Source organism: Choristoneura fumiferana, chromosome Z (assembly GCF_025370935.1).
Source record: "Choristoneura fumiferana chromosome Z, NRCan_CFum_1, whole genome shotgun sequence".
Taxonomy (NCBI): Eukaryota; Metazoa; Arthropoda; class Insecta; order Lepidoptera; family Tortricidae; genus Choristoneura; species Choristoneura fumiferana.
In genome coordinates, this window is record NC_133472.1 from 3,301,008 (window position 1) to 3,319,853 (window position 18,846).

Consider the following 18,846-nt stretch of genomic DNA (forward strand, 5'->3'; position numbering starts at 1 on the left):
GATCCTCTGCTTGAGAGGCATAGGTCAAAGCACTAAGCTACCGCGACTTGTACAACGTACCGGATTCAGACGTCACGCCGTGCTAAACAAGTGTCGCACGGAGTGACGGTATGCAGAACTTTAACTGGTAACATCAGCCAAATAAGTGGTCTATCAATTTTTAAACAAGTTCCTATCAAATTTATATGTCGCTAAAGTCGAACTTTCAAGTTGACAGACACGTCTATTGGCGTTATTGTTTTATGATACATACATACATAATCATGCCGAGACTACATCCTTCCACTTGCTACGATCCTGGCGTACAACTCTCGCTTCCTCTACATTCATCATGACAATGTTTTTGTGTGCGTGACCTCATCTATGGTGGCAGTTTTTTAATAGTAGTAATGGTCAGTAGTATAGCATATATTGTATTTCAATTCAATTTATGAAAAGTGTAAACAAAGACGCCATTAACCCGACCACAGACATTTAGTGATTAGAAAACCTCGAACCTATTAATTTATTGACTGAATAGATCAAAGTTTTTTTGACTATTTTATTATTTACAATACTTGATTTAATTCCAAAACCTGTTAATTCAATTATAAAAGCAGTAATTATTTTTTTTAATTTTAAGGTAAAATAAAAATCGCTTACTAAAATGTCAAATTTTCTATAATCTTTACGCTAGTCTATGCTACTACAGATTATACCCAAGCTTAATTCAAGAAACAACGTTAGATTTTGTCGAAGATTTTTCAAATGAAAATTAAATATTGAAATTAAGGTGAATTTTGGTGAAAAAAGTGATTACACGTGTAGTTAAAAGACACGAATTATAGATAAAATGTGTTATTGATTCGATCCAGTGGGTGTTTATACAAGACATTTTTTGAAATCGTTTTGTTTACACTTTTTATAAATTGGATTGATATACCGTATAGTGAAAGTAGTAAGTTTTACTCCCTGTTTCACCGTCTATTGATTAAATTTATCCGTCAAATAAAATTAATCAATGGGTGGTGAAACAGCCCCTTAGTATTATAACTGACCTGCAGCTCGCCGATACAATAGTCCTGGCTGAGCGAGAGTGCGTACTCGTAAATCTCCGTGGCGAATATCGCCTCGTTGGTGGCGAGGTCCCGGAGCGAGTCGGCGCGTGAATCGGCTAAGAGCAGCGCGAGACGCGGCGGCGCGGTCGAGGCGGCCGGCGGGGCGCCAGCGGCGCTAGGGGGTGCCGCGCGAACGGCACCCGCCCCGCCAGGTAACAGAACTGCGCGGAGTAGAGCAGGCCGCGGGAGAGGAGGGAGTCGCCTGCGGCCAGATACAGGCTGATATACCGGCCAATCAACTTTTAAGATTTTAAACGCTCATTATGACGCCAGTTCAACAGCAACCAGCATAGAAAATGGCGTCGTTTTACAATTATCAACTTCAATTTGGAAAATTGCATTAAAAAAAAAACACTTAGAAAAGTCTTGAACAGAAAAGTTGCACTTTGATCCCTCTCGTCAGGGAGAAAAAGTTACTTTTCTGAATGAGAGGTGTGAAAAAATATTTTTGTGATACCTAAGTCATTTAACACCTTGTATAAGCACCTATTAGTCTCCTGTCGCATATATTGAAGAAATGAGATAACGAAAGCAAAAAAAAATAATGGTAATTGGACGTAATTATGCAAACAGAAACCAACCCAAACCTCCCCACAAAGTATAGATAAGTATGCAACAAGTTACTAAAATGCACCTTCAAACAAACAAACAAACAAATTCTTTATTCACCAAGAACATGGTAGGCAGAGTAGATATTATAATAGTAAGTAGTATCACATATTCTGTCGCTGTTCCGGCGTGTAAATAAATAATTTAAATAATTAATCTATCAACTCCGTAGAGTGCATTTTAGTAACTTGTTGCATACTTATCTCAATTTTGGGGAAAGGTGTCGGTTGGTTCCTATTTGCATAACTACGTTTTATAAAGTCCTTCCATTTTACCTGACTCTTTCTTCAGTGAAAAATTGAAAATACAAACTGAAATATAGATGCACAGAAAAAACAGAAAAATAAGACCATCACTGGGAATCGAACCCAGGTCCTCGGTAATCCGTACCGCGTGCTATACCGCTACACCACTGATGGTCAACGGTACCGACACGAATTTCCCCTATGCACCTCACATCTCAGCTTGTTTGTTTCTTACTTAGTCACTTAAGCAGTGACGCTAGCGACATCTATGCCGTAGCCCTCATCGAGAAGCTTTTTTCGGCACTCCATTGGAACTAACCGCTCACCCGGACAAGAGATATCGTTACTAAGCAATCAAATTAAGATTGGTTTTTGGAATCTTTTTGTATTTTTTATTTCAATTCCAAATTTTTACTTTTACGGTCATCCCGTAAAACCTAAATTGAAAATACAAACACCCTCAGTACACCCTCCAACACCCTCCTTCTTTCTTCAGTATAAGCGAGAGAAGACCGATAGCGGTTGAAAAGCTCTACCCATAACCAATCACGCGCAGCTATGTCAGCGCACTCACCGAGCTGCGTGAGGGTGCGAGTCTCGTTGTCCGGTTTGCTGGACGCGTTGGAGAGTATTATGGCGGCGTGGGCGCGCCAGTCGCCCCACCGCTCGTCCGCCGCGCACTGAGGGAGACAACAACACTATTATATCAAACGATAACAGTAAACATGCATTCATTAGCAAGCTTCGGTAATACGTCGTATATACCTAGGCTAGAATATAGCGATCAGGGAACACAGACAGACATAGTTAATCAGCCACATGCCTACACTGTGCTTACTTTGCTACATACATATGTATGTAGTTCACTCGAATACACGCTGCAGCCGTGTCATAGTTCACTCTGCCATACGCCTCCCTTGTGGCTACGCTCACTCCACCACACGTCTACGCTCTCTTCCATACGCCTCCCCTGTGGCTACACTTGCCGCACGCCTCCCCTGTGGCTACACTTGCCACACGCCTCCCCTGTGGCTACGCTCACTCCACCACACGTCTACGCTTCTCTCTCACACACGCCTCCTCTCTGGCTACACTCTGCCACACGTCTCCCCTGTGGCTACGCTCACTCCACCACACGTCTACGCTCGCTTTCCCACACGCCTCCTCTCTGGCTACGCTCACTGCCACACGTCTCCCCTGTGGCTACGCTCACTCCACCACACGTCTACGCTCTCTCTCCCACACACCTCCCTTGTGGCTACACTCTGCCACACGTCTCCTCTGTGGCTACGCGCACTCCACCACACGTCTACGCTCTCTCTCCCACACACCTTTCCTGTGGCTACACTCAGCCACACGTCTCCCGTGTGGCTACGCTCACTCCACCACACGTCTACGCTCTCTCTCCCACACACCTCCCTGTGGCTACACTCAGCCACACGTCTCCCCTGTGGCTACGCTCACTCCACCACACGTCTACGCTCTCTCTCCCACACACCTCCCCTGTGGCTACACTCTGCCACACGTCTCCCCTGTGGCTACGCTCACTCCACCACACGTCTACGCTCTCTCTCCCACACACCTCCCCTGTGGCTACACTCTGCCACACGTCTCCCCTGTGGCTACGCTCACTCCACCACACGTCTACGCTCGCTCTCCCACACGCCTCCCCTCTGGCTACGCTCACTGCCACACACCTCCCCCGTGGCTACGCTCACTCACCGTGGCGACGGGCGGCTGCCGGCCCGCCAGCGCGTGATACAGCGAGTGCAGCGGGTCCGCGCGGGGCACGGCCGCGAGGAAGCGCGCCGCCACCGCCGCGCGCGCACGCCGGTCCCCGTACGCCGCCAGCTGGAACGCGTGCCCCCACAGCTTGTGCGACATCGCCCACTCTGCGACAACAAAACTGAACTTAATTTTCCCCATTTATTGGAGCAAACTACCACATAATCAAAAGCAGCTATCGAATACATACCTGATAAAGTATATTTTTAAAGGTAGCCGTATTTTCAACAATTACAATGGATATTGTGACGTATTACAAAAGTAATAAGGTTGAATATCCAAAGCAATGCATGTGGTTAGTAAATCGCCTCTACCTTTTTGCATTTATGCTTAGGCGGGACCATTTCGGGCACATAGTTTTACTTTTTCCTTTTTACAATTACAATGGATATTGTGACGTATTACAAAAGTCATAAGGTTGAATATCCAAAGCAATGCATGTGGTCGGTAAATCGCCTCTACCTTTTCGCATTTATGCTTAGGCGGGACCATTTCGGGCACAAAGTTTTACTTTTTCCTTTTTAAAATTACAATGGATATTGTGACGTATAACAAAAGTCATAAGGTTGAATATCCAAAGCAATGCATGTGGTCTGTAAATCGCCTCTACCTTTTCACATTTATGCTTAGGCCCCATTAATGGGACCATTTCGGGCACATAGTTTTACTTTTTCCTTTTTGTATCTGTAATTTTGTGTCTCGAATATATTTTTTAAAGTCATTCAAAAAACTGTTTACGGTTTGTGCTAGTGCCGCATTATGACGGCAGAACGTTGCAGTAACATTCCCTATGAATGGGTTAACCGTTGCCAAGTGAGGACTCACCGATCGCTTCCTGCCTGTTCCCGTAAGTGAGGTATTCCCGCAGCTGATCTATTGCCGTCTTCTCGTCGATACAGCTCCGCTCCTCGGGCGCTACAACAAACATCAACGGTCTCAACACAACTAGGAAAACACACGCTATGGAATCACAGAGGTGCAAGTTGCGGAAAGTTTCCAAATGTTGGAATAGCTCTCGGAATTTCATGATTTAAATTCGGGTTTCGTTCCGCGTATGTACCATGATTTTAGAGAAGCTCGATATTTCGGCATAGTTGTTAAAATTAGTAATGATCGCGATAGTCTAAAAGGGACACGAATATATAAAAAAAAACTTTTATCCCAAAAATCGCATTTTATAGAAGTAGCATTACAAATGCGATGTTTTTATTTGTTTCCTTTTGTTTATAATCAGCGAAATATAGGAATTTCATCATCATCATCATCATGTCAGCCGAAAGACAATGTCCATAGGAATTTAACTTTTGACAAATCAAAGTATAACGGTACATATATAATACGGTATTTGACTATATTATTGAATTAAAGCTTGACAGTGCATTTTATTGAACACATATCTTAGACATAATACCTTTACATAACACAGTCGAAAAGGTTTGCAATTTAAGATCAGAGCGAGAAAGACTTTTTTTATTCGACTGGATGGCAAACGAGCAAGTGGCTCTCCTGATGGTAAGAGATCACCACCGCCCATAGACACCTGCAACACCAGGGGGATTGCAGATGCGTTGCCAACCTAGAGGCCTAAGATGGGATAGCTCAAGTGCCAGTAATTTCACCGGCTGTCTTACTCTCCACGCCGAAACGCAACAGTGCAAACACTGCTGCTTCACGGCTGGATTAGCGAGCAAGATGGGGGTAGCAATCCGGGCGGACCTTGCACAAGGTCCTACCACCTGCAATACTTACTTGCATTTAAGTACACAAAACAATTTTTTTGTACATATGTCAGTGGTTCTCGTGATGGATTCGTACTTCATAATATACGCGAGGACTTACGAGGTTACAAATATTCTTTAGAAATTTCGCCTTGCTGCACACAAGACAAATAATTAACGTATCAAAAATTGCAATGCTACAACACATAATAATATTTAATTTCAAATAACTACATTTATTAATCAGTTACGTAAATATCTGAGAATCTAATGATGATGAAGGGCAGACGGACGGGTATATAGACAGACAAATACCCAATTTAAACACACTTTAATGTCATATTACATTCCAGATTTTTTTCTTTTCGTCACATTTACACATTAAAGTCTAAAGAATGTCTCGGTGAAACATAATATATTTATAAAATTCGCTTTGTACAGCTGAAATAAAATCGCAATGCTTTACATTTAGGTTACAAGTCGAAATTAAAATCGAATATATGTAAAAAACTTAAGTGACCCTTTATGTAGTAGTAACGTGTCCGTATAGATAAGTCGCGTATAACTGCGGTCGCCAACCCGCCTGCCAAGCGTGGCGACTAAGGCATTTTCCCCCCAAGGTACAAGATATAAAACTAATGAATCCACACAATCAGCCCAGACCCCTAGTCCCCGGCGGCCCTGCTATTCCTGGCTCCGGTAGCGGCCATGGTAACGGCGGGGCAGGGGGTGCTATAGCTAATCACCGGCAGAGGCCCGGCTACCAAAAACGACGGTTAAGATCGCGGGATCGCGGTGGATGCGGAAAGCACAAGACCGGTCTGAGTGGAGAGCCTTGGGGGAGGCCTATGTCCAGCAGTGGACGTCTTTCGGCTGACATGATGATGATGATGATAGATAAGTCGACGTTCCATAATCGACAAATGACATAAATCCCATGCCAATTCTGTGCATTACTATAGTAGTCTGCCGCTAAGAAGTCAATCCTGACACGTAATCCTGGTACTAAATAGAAAGAAAGAATAAATTTATTTGCCATAATACGGCACAGCAAAAAAAAATACAATTGAAAATAAGACAACCTTACTCTTACATACTAAATAAAAGGAAAGAAAATAAAAATTGTGAAGAAAGAAGCAAAAAGGGCCATACTCAGCGTGTAGCCACGGCAAGCCGCAGCGCTGGTTTTCAGTATGACCCTTTAACTTACAACTAAACTTAAGACTAATTCCGACACGGAACGAACGTTAGAAGGCTCAGGCCTGAAATGTCTGTTTTCCTAAAATGTACAATTCTCAAAACGTCTGCCTTTTCACAATGTTAGCACTTCTATTTTGTCAACTTTCTCAAAATGTCTGCTATTTAAAATGTGTACAATCTCAGGAAGTCGTCTATTCATAATGTCTACATTCCTATAATATTAGCATTACCATAATTTCTGCTTTCCCGTTATGTTCACTTTTTTAAATAGGCTATATAGTCTTGTTATGTTTGTTTTCCCATAATGTCGGCTTTATTTTCAAATCAATCTTCTAAATGTAAAGGTTTAATTTTATTGTTTGCATACTTACTCTTTGATAACATAAATATCTATAACTACCTGATATAAAATTACTGGCATTCAAGATCACTTTAATGAATAATGACGTTTAGATGAAATTTGAAGACCATGATTGGAGACATTTTGGGAATAAGACTTTTCTGAAAAGCGAACATTATACAAAAACTGTCATTCTTGAAGACAAGCAATTTTAAATAGCTGACATTTTGAGAAGCTGACATTATGCAAAAGACGTGTTGACATTCTGAAAAGCAGACATTTTACGAAAAATACATTTTAGGAAAACGGATATTTCAGGCCTGAGCCCGCTAGAAGACGGCATTAATCAAATAAAATAAAATTAATAAAAAAAAGTTGAAAATAATAATAACAATCATCATGTCAGCCGAAAGACGTCCACTGCTGGGCATAGGCCTCCCCCAAGGCTCTCCACTCAGACCGGTCTTGTGCTTTCCGCATCCACCGCGATCCCGCAATCTTAACCAGGTCGTCGCTCCATCTTGTTGGAGGCCTACCGACAGCTCGTCTCCCGGTCCTACCTACCTAAGTTGGACCTACCTAACTGGACCGTTTGTCCTAATAATAATAACAAAAACAACAACAGATAGACAGTTGAAATTGCATAGCAACTAATCAGTACAGTAAAGGAATTTAATTTATTTGGCTGTATACACGTACGCCGACGACACGTGCCTGGTGTGTGCCGGCCCGGACGCGTCCGTGCTGCCCGCTCGCCTACAGGCCGACCTCGACAACATCCTCAGGTGGTCACATGATAACGGCATCATTCTGAACGTTTCCAAGACCAAATGGATGTTAGTGCACTCTCCGCGTATGCCAGAACCCCAAAATAACGTACAGATATATGGTCACTCAAATGAATGCTTACACGGCGATAACACTGATCTATGCAAGTGTGAACCCTTAGAGCGTGTGTATTCTTATAAGTACTTAGGATTAACTATAGATAGTAAAATGAATTGGAAAACGCATGTTAATGTAGTGTGTAATAAATTAAGGTCTATATTGTGTAAATTAAAAAATTTAAAAAGTGTAGTCAATAAGGCAACGCTGCGTATGTTGTATCACGCTTTAGCGGATTCGGTGCTAAGTTATGGGCTCGTTGCTTATGGACGAACATTTCAAACACAACTTGAAAAAATTTTGAACTTACAACGTAGAATGTTAAAACTGTTAGTAGATAAAAAAACAAAGAAAATGTGCTATAAAAACTATAATAAGTTATTTAAAATTTGTAATGTAATACCAGTGACCGAAAAAGTTAATTATTTGTTAGCGTTGGATCAATATGAGAACCTGGAGTTTAAGCAACTTAAAATATACAATCGTTGTTTTCGACAGGCAATACGTAAAAAATATGTGGAGCCGCGAGCTTGTAACTATTATGGTAAAAGGACGAGGAGATACTTAATACCGCGCATATTCAACAACCTCTTCTTGGAGGAGGAATGTAAAACCAAGAATTGTTTCAAAAATAAGTTAAAAACATGGTTGATAAACTCTTTCCACACAAAAAATTGTTAGTTTAGTCAGTACCTATTAGTTTTGTATAATGTAATGTACTGTAACTATTGTGCACAATATTGTTAAAATGAGTGTTTGGTTCGCCAACAAATTGTTTTGCAATTTGGCGAAATACGTCGTATGTTAAATGTGTATATTAATATTTACAATAAATAAAAAAAAAAAAAAAAATTCATGGGCCATACCATGGAACCTTTTCAAAGGAAAAGTCATAACGACTTTCCTTGTTAATTAATGCGATGTCACTATGACGTTTACTGTGAAATGGTTCCATGGTGGCCAATAAATTAAACTCCTTGACCGTACATCAATGTTTTTGTTTTTTGAAGTATTCAGTATGGGGGTGACACGTGTCAGGATTGACTTTTTAACGGCGGACTGCCATACATACAACGAGTCATCTCCTTAAGTTTTTTACCTATACTCATGTCTCGTACAGTCAACGTCATAAATAAGTGATCACTTTTGTACCTTGTCACTTAAACGTCATGTTTGAAAAGCCATACGAAATTGTGTAACGATTGAAAGCGACAAGGTACAGAAATGATCACATTTATGACGTTGACTGTACCCAGCAGTAGTGAAAAACAAATCATGTATACACTTATAAATAAATTTCGCACGGTTCTTCACCATAAAACGTAAATGACGACCACTATATAATTTCCATGAATTCCCACGGGAATCGTGGTGTACTTACGCGTCAGATCCGAGGCGTGGGAGGCGCCAGCTTCTTCCTCGGACACGCTGGAGCCGCGCCCGTCCGCTAGACAGACAAACATACATTATTCGAACAAAGCGTCAGCGTGCAAACAACTTTATTTTTTATTGGCTTACCCGCGGCTTCACACGCGTAAACTATTCGGTCTAGTAGTTCCCCCAAGGAATTCCCAAAATTTATATCGTGGTCTTCATTGAGGTTGTGTTGAATTGAGCAACTGTCCAAAATTTCAAGCCTCTAAGCCCAGCGGTTGAAATTTCAAGATTTTATCCCTATCCCGTGGGAATATCGGTGCTTATGTGTTATTCCAGATGTCCAGCTGTCTACATACCAAAATTCATCCAAATCCGTCCAGCCGTTTTAGCGTGACGGAGTAACAAACATACACATACACACAAACTTTTGCATTTATAATATTAGTAGTATTCGAACAAAGCGTCAGCGTGCAAACAACCATATTTTTTATTTTATTCGGTCAACCACCAGCTTTAATTAACTATTACAGGTGGATTACAACACATGCAACTATAAAGGCAACTAAAGGTTTCCACAGATAATACGAAGAGCCTATCCAGAGTTTTTCCAGAGATAAGACCAAGCAAGATCAATTTGTCATCCCCGAAAACCCCCACAAACCAAATTTCATCGCAATCGTTGAAGCCGTTTCCGAGATTCTAATTATTTATTATTAATTATACAAAAATTGCTCGTTTAAAGGTATTAGATACGAACGGACACAAAAGAAATAGAGAACAAATGCAACGTCAAATAAATAAAAAAATGGAAAACAAAAGAGAAAAATTTAGAACAAAAAATCGAAGAGACGAATGAGCCACGGAATGAGGAGCAAAGAAATTAGATGCTATACACCATTTGACATAAGAACTTAACATCAGGTGAGATAGGGGTCAATCACGGTCACTTTTATTAAAAAAAAAACACAGAAATGATCTCACCGTTAGGCGTGGACTTGGCGCTGGGACTCAGCTCGAAGTCCCTTTTGTTCTTCATCAGCAGCTCTGCTATATCAGTGCCGACCACCACCTACGGAGCGAAAGGCGTATAAACAAAATGGCATCACAACCGGCTTTATTTTTTTTTCCTGGTAATATTATGCAGTGAAAAATTTACCAAAATAAAATTAGCTTACTAAAATTATTCCAAATTAGCATTAGTATAAAAAAAAACATAAAACGAGCCATTTTACCCAAGACGTGGGCGTGGGCGAGGGTGGATAGAGACGTCGAGGGAAAAATGGTTTAATGCTCGAGTTTTACAATCAGCTTTTCACTTCCATTGCGAGGAAATGAAAAAGCAACAGTGGAAACAATTTTTCACTTACTATGTTCCTTTTATTTTTTATGCATTTCTGTATAAATATATATTTTTAGTGTTATTTATTTATTTTAATTGATTTAAAAAATATGTAGAAACTTTTTCGTTTATGGCTTGTTTAGTTTCGTTGAGCCTGAGTTCCGTTGTTTTTGCACTAGAGCATAAGAAGTCATTTTATGTCGCCTAGATCCAGCGCAAACACGAACTTTACGAGCAAGAGAAGTGAAAATGTTTTTTTCATCACACTTGCTCGTAAACAGTGTCGTAACATGCAGGCTACCTTGGTTGCAACCCCCCAAATAAAACCCTCGACCTTAATGGGCTTGTCATGAAACCCGTGGTCGGTAAATGAGTCATTGCGTGTACTGATTTTCATGTCATGAAGCCCAAGGTCGGTCAATGAGTTTGTTACTGCATGGTGTGCTACTGAGGTACTGCCAAGAGCGCAGTCAGCGGAATCGGCCATTTTTTAAAGAATATTGGTTTTTCTTTTACAAATATACAATTTTACTCGCAAATGTGATAAAAAACATTGTATGTCGCACAAGCGACATATTCTAATAGACTCTCGTTCGTAATTCCTTATTTACCGCCCTTAAGACACAATGTACTATTATTGTTATGTCCAGATGGCTTACCCCGTTTTGCCGCAGCAGCAGCGACAGCAGTTCCCAGACCAGCGCGTAGCCGACGGGGTCGCCGCGGCCGCCGCCGCCGCGCACGCGCGCCGCGCAATACTCGATCACGGTCTTCTTGTGCGTCACGCCTGCCACAAACGATATAGAGGGCGTTACAGTCGTTGCGGACGTTTAGTGGAACGTACCCAATAGTGACACCAACTATATTCCAACTTTCAGAAAACCTTAAAGCATGTTCACACACTATTCAGAAGCAGATACGATAATATCAAACGCTTACTTTCTCAACCTTGTTTCTCTTCCGCGTAGAAGTTAAGAAAAATAGTTTACATACTATTCTCAGACCTATCGAATATACAAAAAAAACGGCCCAGCCGTTTCGAAGGAGTTTGGTCACAAACATTTTTGACCCGAAAATTTTCTATATTAAAAAGAAAAGATAAAGATACTTTATTGAATCAGGCGTTACTTTGCAGAGGTCCATATCAATGAACTAAAAGAATATCTTTGTTCACCCGCTAAAAATAAAATAAATAAAGTATAGTATAAATTTAGCTATCATAAGGTCGTGGGTGAGCAAAGAAATTCTTTTAGTTCATAGATAAAGATACAACAAATAACACTTTATCGTACTTAAGATAAAAATGATTCTAAATTAATTTAATGTGGTTCTGTTGTTTGCTTGTGTGTGTTTACGGGACTAGAGCTCGACTGTGTCTCAGTCGTGAGGTACCTTTGACCAGAGGGCCGGGGTAGGAGGCTAGCTCGTGCGCGCCCGGCTGGCCGGACACGGCGGCCGCGAGCGACAGGATCTGCACGGTCGCCGGCAGACCGTCCACCGGGTACGACGGCCGGACCACGACCACGTGCCGCGACGATATGCTGCCCTGCACGAACAGAAAACCACGTGTTCAAAGAAATAGAGAAAAATCATCAATCCACTTTTTAGTGTAGCTTATTGCCATGGTAACGTCTCCTGAGTCACTTATTAAAAGTATTGATTTTATGGAGCACCTACAAATCCACTAAAGTTAGAAGTTGTGACAGTTTTAAGGCAGTTCCTTCATGGCTCATCTCTTAAGCATGCTAATAGATCGCAAACATTTTTTTAACAAAGTGTATGACTGATGTCTCCTGAGTTACGAGACAGAATAACATACACTAAATAGCTGATTGACCTCACAACACAAAAGCCCTAAGCGGGACATAATATATAGGCTGGGATGAAACCTTTTTCGACATGACGGGCGACATCAACAGACAAAACTTATTCTTTTATTTCACACATTGATACTACGTACTTGTATCTCACTAAAAAAAAGGTCACTGTAGTCCTAAAAACAGTATAGTATCGTGAGGTATATTTAACATTTGCATCACTTTTATGATGCTTCTTAGTCGAATAACTAAATGAGCCAATCGCAAGCAAGACTGTAGCCCCTCATACGGACAACGGCTAAGTTCCACTGAACGTCCGCAACGCCCTCGACCAGACACGACCGCTGCAATGCCGTTCCACTAACGTAAAAAGGTCGCGGGCGTTAGGCACTTGTCTCACCGCCAGCGAGGAAACGATTGGCTATCGACTATTTTCTCGCTCATGAAACGAACAAAAGTGTGGGTAAAAGGGACACATATATTAATAGTTGATCGCTGGCTGTTCACACTGTCGGCGAGAACTCGCTCTCACATCTTTTGTCGCAGCGACAAGAGCTATAAAACTCGCTGAGCTATAGATACTCGCTCAGCGATGTCAGCTTGGCGGCCGCCCCGCACGAGCGAGTCGAGTGGAGCGAGTAATCGCCCGTCGCACGCGAACACTCGCTTACATACAGCCGAGCGACAAAACTATACTCGCTTCTCGCTGCTCGCCCACTCGTTTCTAGGTACTCGCTCTACTCGCTTCTCGCTCATCGTCGGCGGTGGGACAAGTGCCTTACAGGCGAATGTTATAGGTCGAATGATATAGAGGGCATTACAATCGTTGCGGAAGTTTAGTGGAACGTACCCAATAGTAAGACCATCTAGCTAGCGATATTCCAAGTTGTTTGTTCTGATAGTGTTCTAGACAAATACCTTGATGTGAGCAGTGGAGAACTTGAAAGGGGTCATGCGTTCCGAACGCACCGTCGACTCCTCCAGGTGCAGATTCAGTGAAGCATCCGTATTCAGCTCTCTGCGTCAAATCAATGCGTACATTAATTGCGTTTATAAAAATCACATGTCGAACGCTGAAAAACTACAAGGTGCCTCGACCACGGCGCTTTAAAAAGGTTCGATTCTACTTGCAAAACTGAGCTTTTGTTTTGTGACATTATCAAATAACTCATTTACGTCATTTATTGATCCTCAAAGTTTAATCGGCAAATCAGACATGGCGATGTTATCGCTATATATTAGTACGGGGGCATTTAACTACTTATTTTTTTACATTTATTTGACATATCTAAGATAAAATTTATCCATGCGCTGTTTTGTATTATGTTGAAAATTACATTTAATCTATATGAATAACATAAATAGTGGTAATATTTTTTTCATCACACTTGGTCGTAAACTGTGTCGTAACATGCAGGCTACCTTGGTTGCAACCCCCCAAATAAAACCCTCGACCTTAATGTGCTTGTCATGAAGCCCGTGGTCGGTAAATGAGTCATTGCCCGTACTAATTTTCATGTCATGAAGCCCAAGGTCGGTAAATGAGTTTGTTCCTGCATGGTGTGCTGATGCTCCGTGCGCGCGCTGCACACGCGCGCCATGCACATGCTGCAGAGCGCTGCCAAGAGCGCAGCCAGCGGTATCGGCAATTTCAGAAAAAAATATTAGTTTTTCTTTTACAAATATACAATTTTACTCGCAAATGTGATGAAAAACATTGTATGTCGCACGGGCGGTACTAGAATTACGAACATCGACTCATTAAAGCCCTCAGTCTTCGACTTCGGGCTTCTAATAGACTCTCGTTCGTAATTCCTTATTTACCGCCCTTAAGACACAATGTACTATAATAAGTTGCAGAGCAAAACTGGCTCAGTTATGCGGGTAGAATGGTAACTTGCGACTAAAGGCCCCATGGTCAGAGCCACCCTTTTTAAGAAGGTGTACAAAGGAATCATGTGGTTGAATTAAGTATTTCAGACATTTTTAAACACAAAACCATAGATAGGTAGTACCAGCGACCCTCCGCGTACGATGTTAGGCCGCGTTTTCACCAGAGATGAACAAAATGAACATGGTCTTTAGAACTACATCTTAAAGTTCTCAGCGTTACAAGAACAAACGAGGAGCGAAGAGGCAGAGAAATACCCCATTTACTTCGAGCAGGATAAAAATAATATAAGAGGGAGAACACAGATAACAATAGACAGAGATAGTCCCAAGGCTCCAAAAACAATTTTATTTATACCTAGTTTCAAAATTAAATCTATAATAGTTATTTATGTGGCTGGTGCATAATGAGAGGCATTAAAGTACGAGTGTGGTTTTATGAAACGAGCCGAAGGCGAGTTTTATAATAAGATCACACGTGTGTTTAAATGCCTAATTATGTATAGCCGCATACATAACTTTATCTACATGCATATCATAAGTTTTCTATAATATGTTCAGATATGGCCTGTATTTTTAAGTTAGTGTTACTGATAACTAGTTTGAAGTACCTACCAAAGCTTAAATAAAACAGATAATAAAAAACCAAACTTTTATTTATAATAATAATTATTATCTACATGCATGTCATAAGTTTTCTACAATATTTACAGATATGCATTGTTAAAAAAAGTATTACCGATACTTTAATGTAAACATTAAGATGCACTGTACTTTAATGTGAACATAGATGCACCCGCAGATACCAAGTTTCTTAATAAAGGTCATTTGATAGTCGTTTCTGAACATATAATAGGGAAGTTATGATATGCATGTAGATAAAATAATAAATAAGTTTTAATTCCGATTTTAAAAATCATGCCAGTAAAAGAAAAGAACGATCCATTGATAAATTACGTCACGCATTTAGAACTGGCTGAACTTTCCCATTAAAAAGTAATATCAAGAGCGGGGCGGAAGTTTAGAAATAAAGAATGGCGTGACGTAATTTTTGCCCCCCAAAGATGGCAAAACCAAATGACTCGGATGACATAAGCAGGCAAGCGGTGCACGATTTGCAACTGTACGGTACTGCCGCGGCATCCGCGTTTCTCATTGGTCGGAATGTTCGAACGGACCAATCACGGACGGTTACACATTAGAACGATTAATTACGACCAATCAGCGTGCGGCATGCACCGTACAGTTAAAAAAACAGCCGTGTAGTGAAATAATCGACTAAAAATAAAGTACCCAAGCTTTAAAACCCCCGTATAGATACAGTTGTACAATTTCAAGATTTCATTAACGTTTAGCCTTCGTCTTATCCTCGTAAGTCCCAACGTTTTTAATAAGGGGCATTACCCCAGTAGTGTTTTTATATTACAAAAATTGTCGCTGCAAAATGTAATACTTGGGTCAATCAACTTTTTAGAGTAGCCTGTTGCCATGGTAACGTCTCCTGAGTTACTTATTAAAAGTACGATTTAATGAGGTACAAATCAACTAAAATAATTTCCTTGCTCACCCGCGACCTTACGATAGCTAAGCTTATGCAAAATATGCGTGTTCATGCAGTTCCTCCACCTCCACACTGTAAGAACACACACAAATCACACAAACCCATCTATCACCACCACCACACTACACTGACGCGTTTCGAACTCAAACAGAGCTCATCTTCAGAGTGACACAAAGGGAAGGGTCTAACAACTGGTAGCATGGTGTACGGTTGTGTCACTCTGAAGATGAGCTCTGTTTGAGTTCGAAACGCGTCAGTGTAGTGTGGTGGTGGTGATAGATGGGTTTGTGTGATTTGTGTGTGTTCTTACAGTGTGGAGGTGGAGGAACTGCATGAACACGCATATTTTGCATAAGCTTAGCTATCGTAAGGTCGCGGGTGAGCAAGGAAATTATTTTAGTTCATTGATATGGACCTCCGCAAAGTAACGCCTGATTCAATAAATGAGGTACAAATCTACTAAAAATTAGGGACTGGACAGTTTTAAGGGAATCCCTTCATACAAATAGTATAAATTGCAAACATTTTTCTAACAAAGCGTATCACTGATGTCTCCTGGGTTACTGAACAGAACAACAGCCCCTAAAAAGTTGATTGACGCACTTCCATCAATGAAGTTTACATTACTGAGTGAGCTAGAACTTACGAGGTTCGACAAAAAGGGGCCCTCGTCACGCACGGGGGATCCCCGGCGCCAATTACCTGTCCGAGAGGTCGGTGCGGAGCGAAGTCGCATCCCGGAGCGACGCGTCGTGCCGGTACCCGTAGTACCTAAGAACATCGCGCTAAAGACACCGCCACACTACGCTCTACAATATTGGTTCCGAACCTGGCCGCAATTACCCCGAAAGGGGTAATTACTGTGTCTCGTGACGGGTAAAAAACAAGAAGCTTCTACAGATTCTTAAGTCGCGTTCGTAAGACATTGTAATCTTATTTGTAAAGTTATGAATCGCACTGCACTTATTCTGACCTGAACGGTAAATAACAACATATAATTTTCAGTGGTAAATTTCAATAGGTTAGACACATAACATTGGTTTCGAAAGGGGTAAAACAGTGTTTCGTGCGGGGTAACGAACAAGATGCCTTCAGTCAGACATTGTGGGCACAAACGCGACTTAAGAATTACACTGCACTTTTTTAAGGTTCTAAATCTGGTCGTAATTACCCCCAAAAGTGTAAAACTGCTTCGTGAGGAATACGCTTCACCGCGCATGCTGAACCTGAGCCTTTAACTACATATTGAATGAGTGTACTTGTTTATACGTATGGTTAATTTTTTATGGACTTTTTTTTTCAAAATAACAGTTCAAATTGGATTTCCGACCACTAGCCTACTTTTTTCAAATTGAGTAAGTATCCAGAGACTTTTTGACTAAAGAATTGTCATTTTTAGATCTGGTTGGATATCTCGTTTTCAAAATTGAATGCAAATATTCAAGTACCTATATGATGTTTTTTTATGAAAATTCAGGTGGACCTTTTGCAAATAACTTGATGTAACTAAAGTTAGGCTAAATAGTTTTTTAAAATAGAAATACTATACCAATAAAGCTGAACCTCCTATCCTTACCCAAAAGCTGAAGCGTTGCCTAACCTCAACGCAGTAAAAACGCGTGTTCCAAACAGTATTATACAAGTGCAAGCGACTATGAACCTTGTTGAGTGAGCGATGGTATGGCGGGATATGTAATTAATGATACATATAAGCGGCAGCGGGAGCGTATTTTGTATCGTACAAAGTTGTATGTATGTCTTTAAGAAAAACGATCCGCTCCGGATTCGCCGCCGCTACCGCTTTTTGTTCAGCTTGTGGCGTGTACGCGTGCAATGACTTTGTTTGCACCCAATGGGTCAGTTTTAAAACACATGGTTTACACTTAATGGGCTTAGAACTGAGGTATAGAATAAAGTGACCTTCAAAAGGCATTTTTTGCTACGAGATGCAGACCATCATTACCGATGACTTATATCACGTAGGAATTATGCTCAAAGTCATTAACTGTGAATCATTTCATCCTTAATTTTTTTCTTTATTGTTCGTGATTCAAACCTCGTCCTTACTTTATAGTCCAAAAATTTCCACATTAATAAAATACAAAAATATATTCTTGAATCACGTGCATTGTGGTGCACACTGTCAATTTAAGGATTTACTGTCATTTGGTGCAAATGGACAACTCGCAAAACGACAAAGCAAAAAATGAGAATTTTAAATATATGAACAAGGAAAATCGACCAAAACGAATCTTGTCACCTGGTAAAATTGTCAAATTTGACCTATGCCAAAAAAAAACCACCATTTTTATTTACACTCAGAAATTATGACATTGAATTATGTTTCACTCGAAATCATTTCTTATGGGCCTACATATTAAGTTTTAAGTTGATTTAGACAACATCCACTTATTGCTTATTCAATTTTGCACCAAATTTATAATAGACAATATTCCATTCGGGTTGAAATAAATTACAACAGAAATTAATTTGGTTACAAATGTTTTTCAGCACAATTACTTACATTTTGTCAAAATTCACTTTGGATGGTATTAAATTTGGTCCAAAGCCAAAATTGACAATTCAAGAGGACTATTTTCCATTTGCGCCGAATTACAGTAAATCAATTTAAGGGTTAAAACGGTGACCTTAAAAAGTAATTCTATTTTTAGTGTCTCAATTTTTGATAAGCCACACTTAAATAGTTAGCACGCGTTTTCTTTTTTCTTTTTTTTTTTAATAGCCTATATAGTGTCCCACTGCTGGGCAAAGGCCTCCTCCCCTTTCTCGTTTTCTTTAAATTTCCATAAATATTGAGGTCACTTTATAGCTTTTTAAATCTAGGCAAAAAACACGTGCTATACAAGGTTAGTGAACACAATTGTCATAAAAAAAACACACACAGTTTATCAAACAGCCCCCTATTTCGAATCGTTGCAGTAACTAGTCATGGCTTCCTTCGCTTTGGGGTAAACACGACACC

The 18,846-nt window shown here is 40.6% G+C and overlaps 1 protein-coding gene across 1 annotated transcript in view; it reads right to left on the reverse strand.

The window, feature by feature from the left end:
- Positions 1-1,153: 1,153 nt before the first annotated feature.
- LOC141440540 (protein transport protein Sec16B-like) overlaps positions 1,154-18,846 on the reverse strand; it is a 35,056-nt gene continuing 17,363 nt past the window's right edge. Inside the window, exons 6-15 of the mRNA XM_074105086.1 lie at positions 16,566-16,634; positions 13,331-13,430; positions 11,988-12,141; positions 11,255-11,382; positions 10,238-10,325; positions 9,261-9,326; positions 4,562-4,651; positions 3,674-3,843; positions 2,526-2,631; positions 1,154-1,299 (exon numbers count right to left, since the gene is read on the reverse strand). Coding sequence (XP_073961187.1) covers positions 1,154-1,299; positions 2,526-2,631; positions 3,674-3,843; positions 4,562-4,651; positions 9,261-9,326; positions 10,238-10,325; positions 11,255-11,382; positions 11,988-12,141; positions 13,331-13,430; positions 16,566-16,634 — 1,117 coding nt within the window. The remainder of the gene's footprint in view (positions 1,300-2,525; positions 2,632-3,673; positions 3,844-4,561; positions 4,652-9,260; positions 9,327-10,237; positions 10,326-11,254; positions 11,383-11,987; positions 12,142-13,330; positions 13,431-16,565; positions 16,635-18,846) is intronic.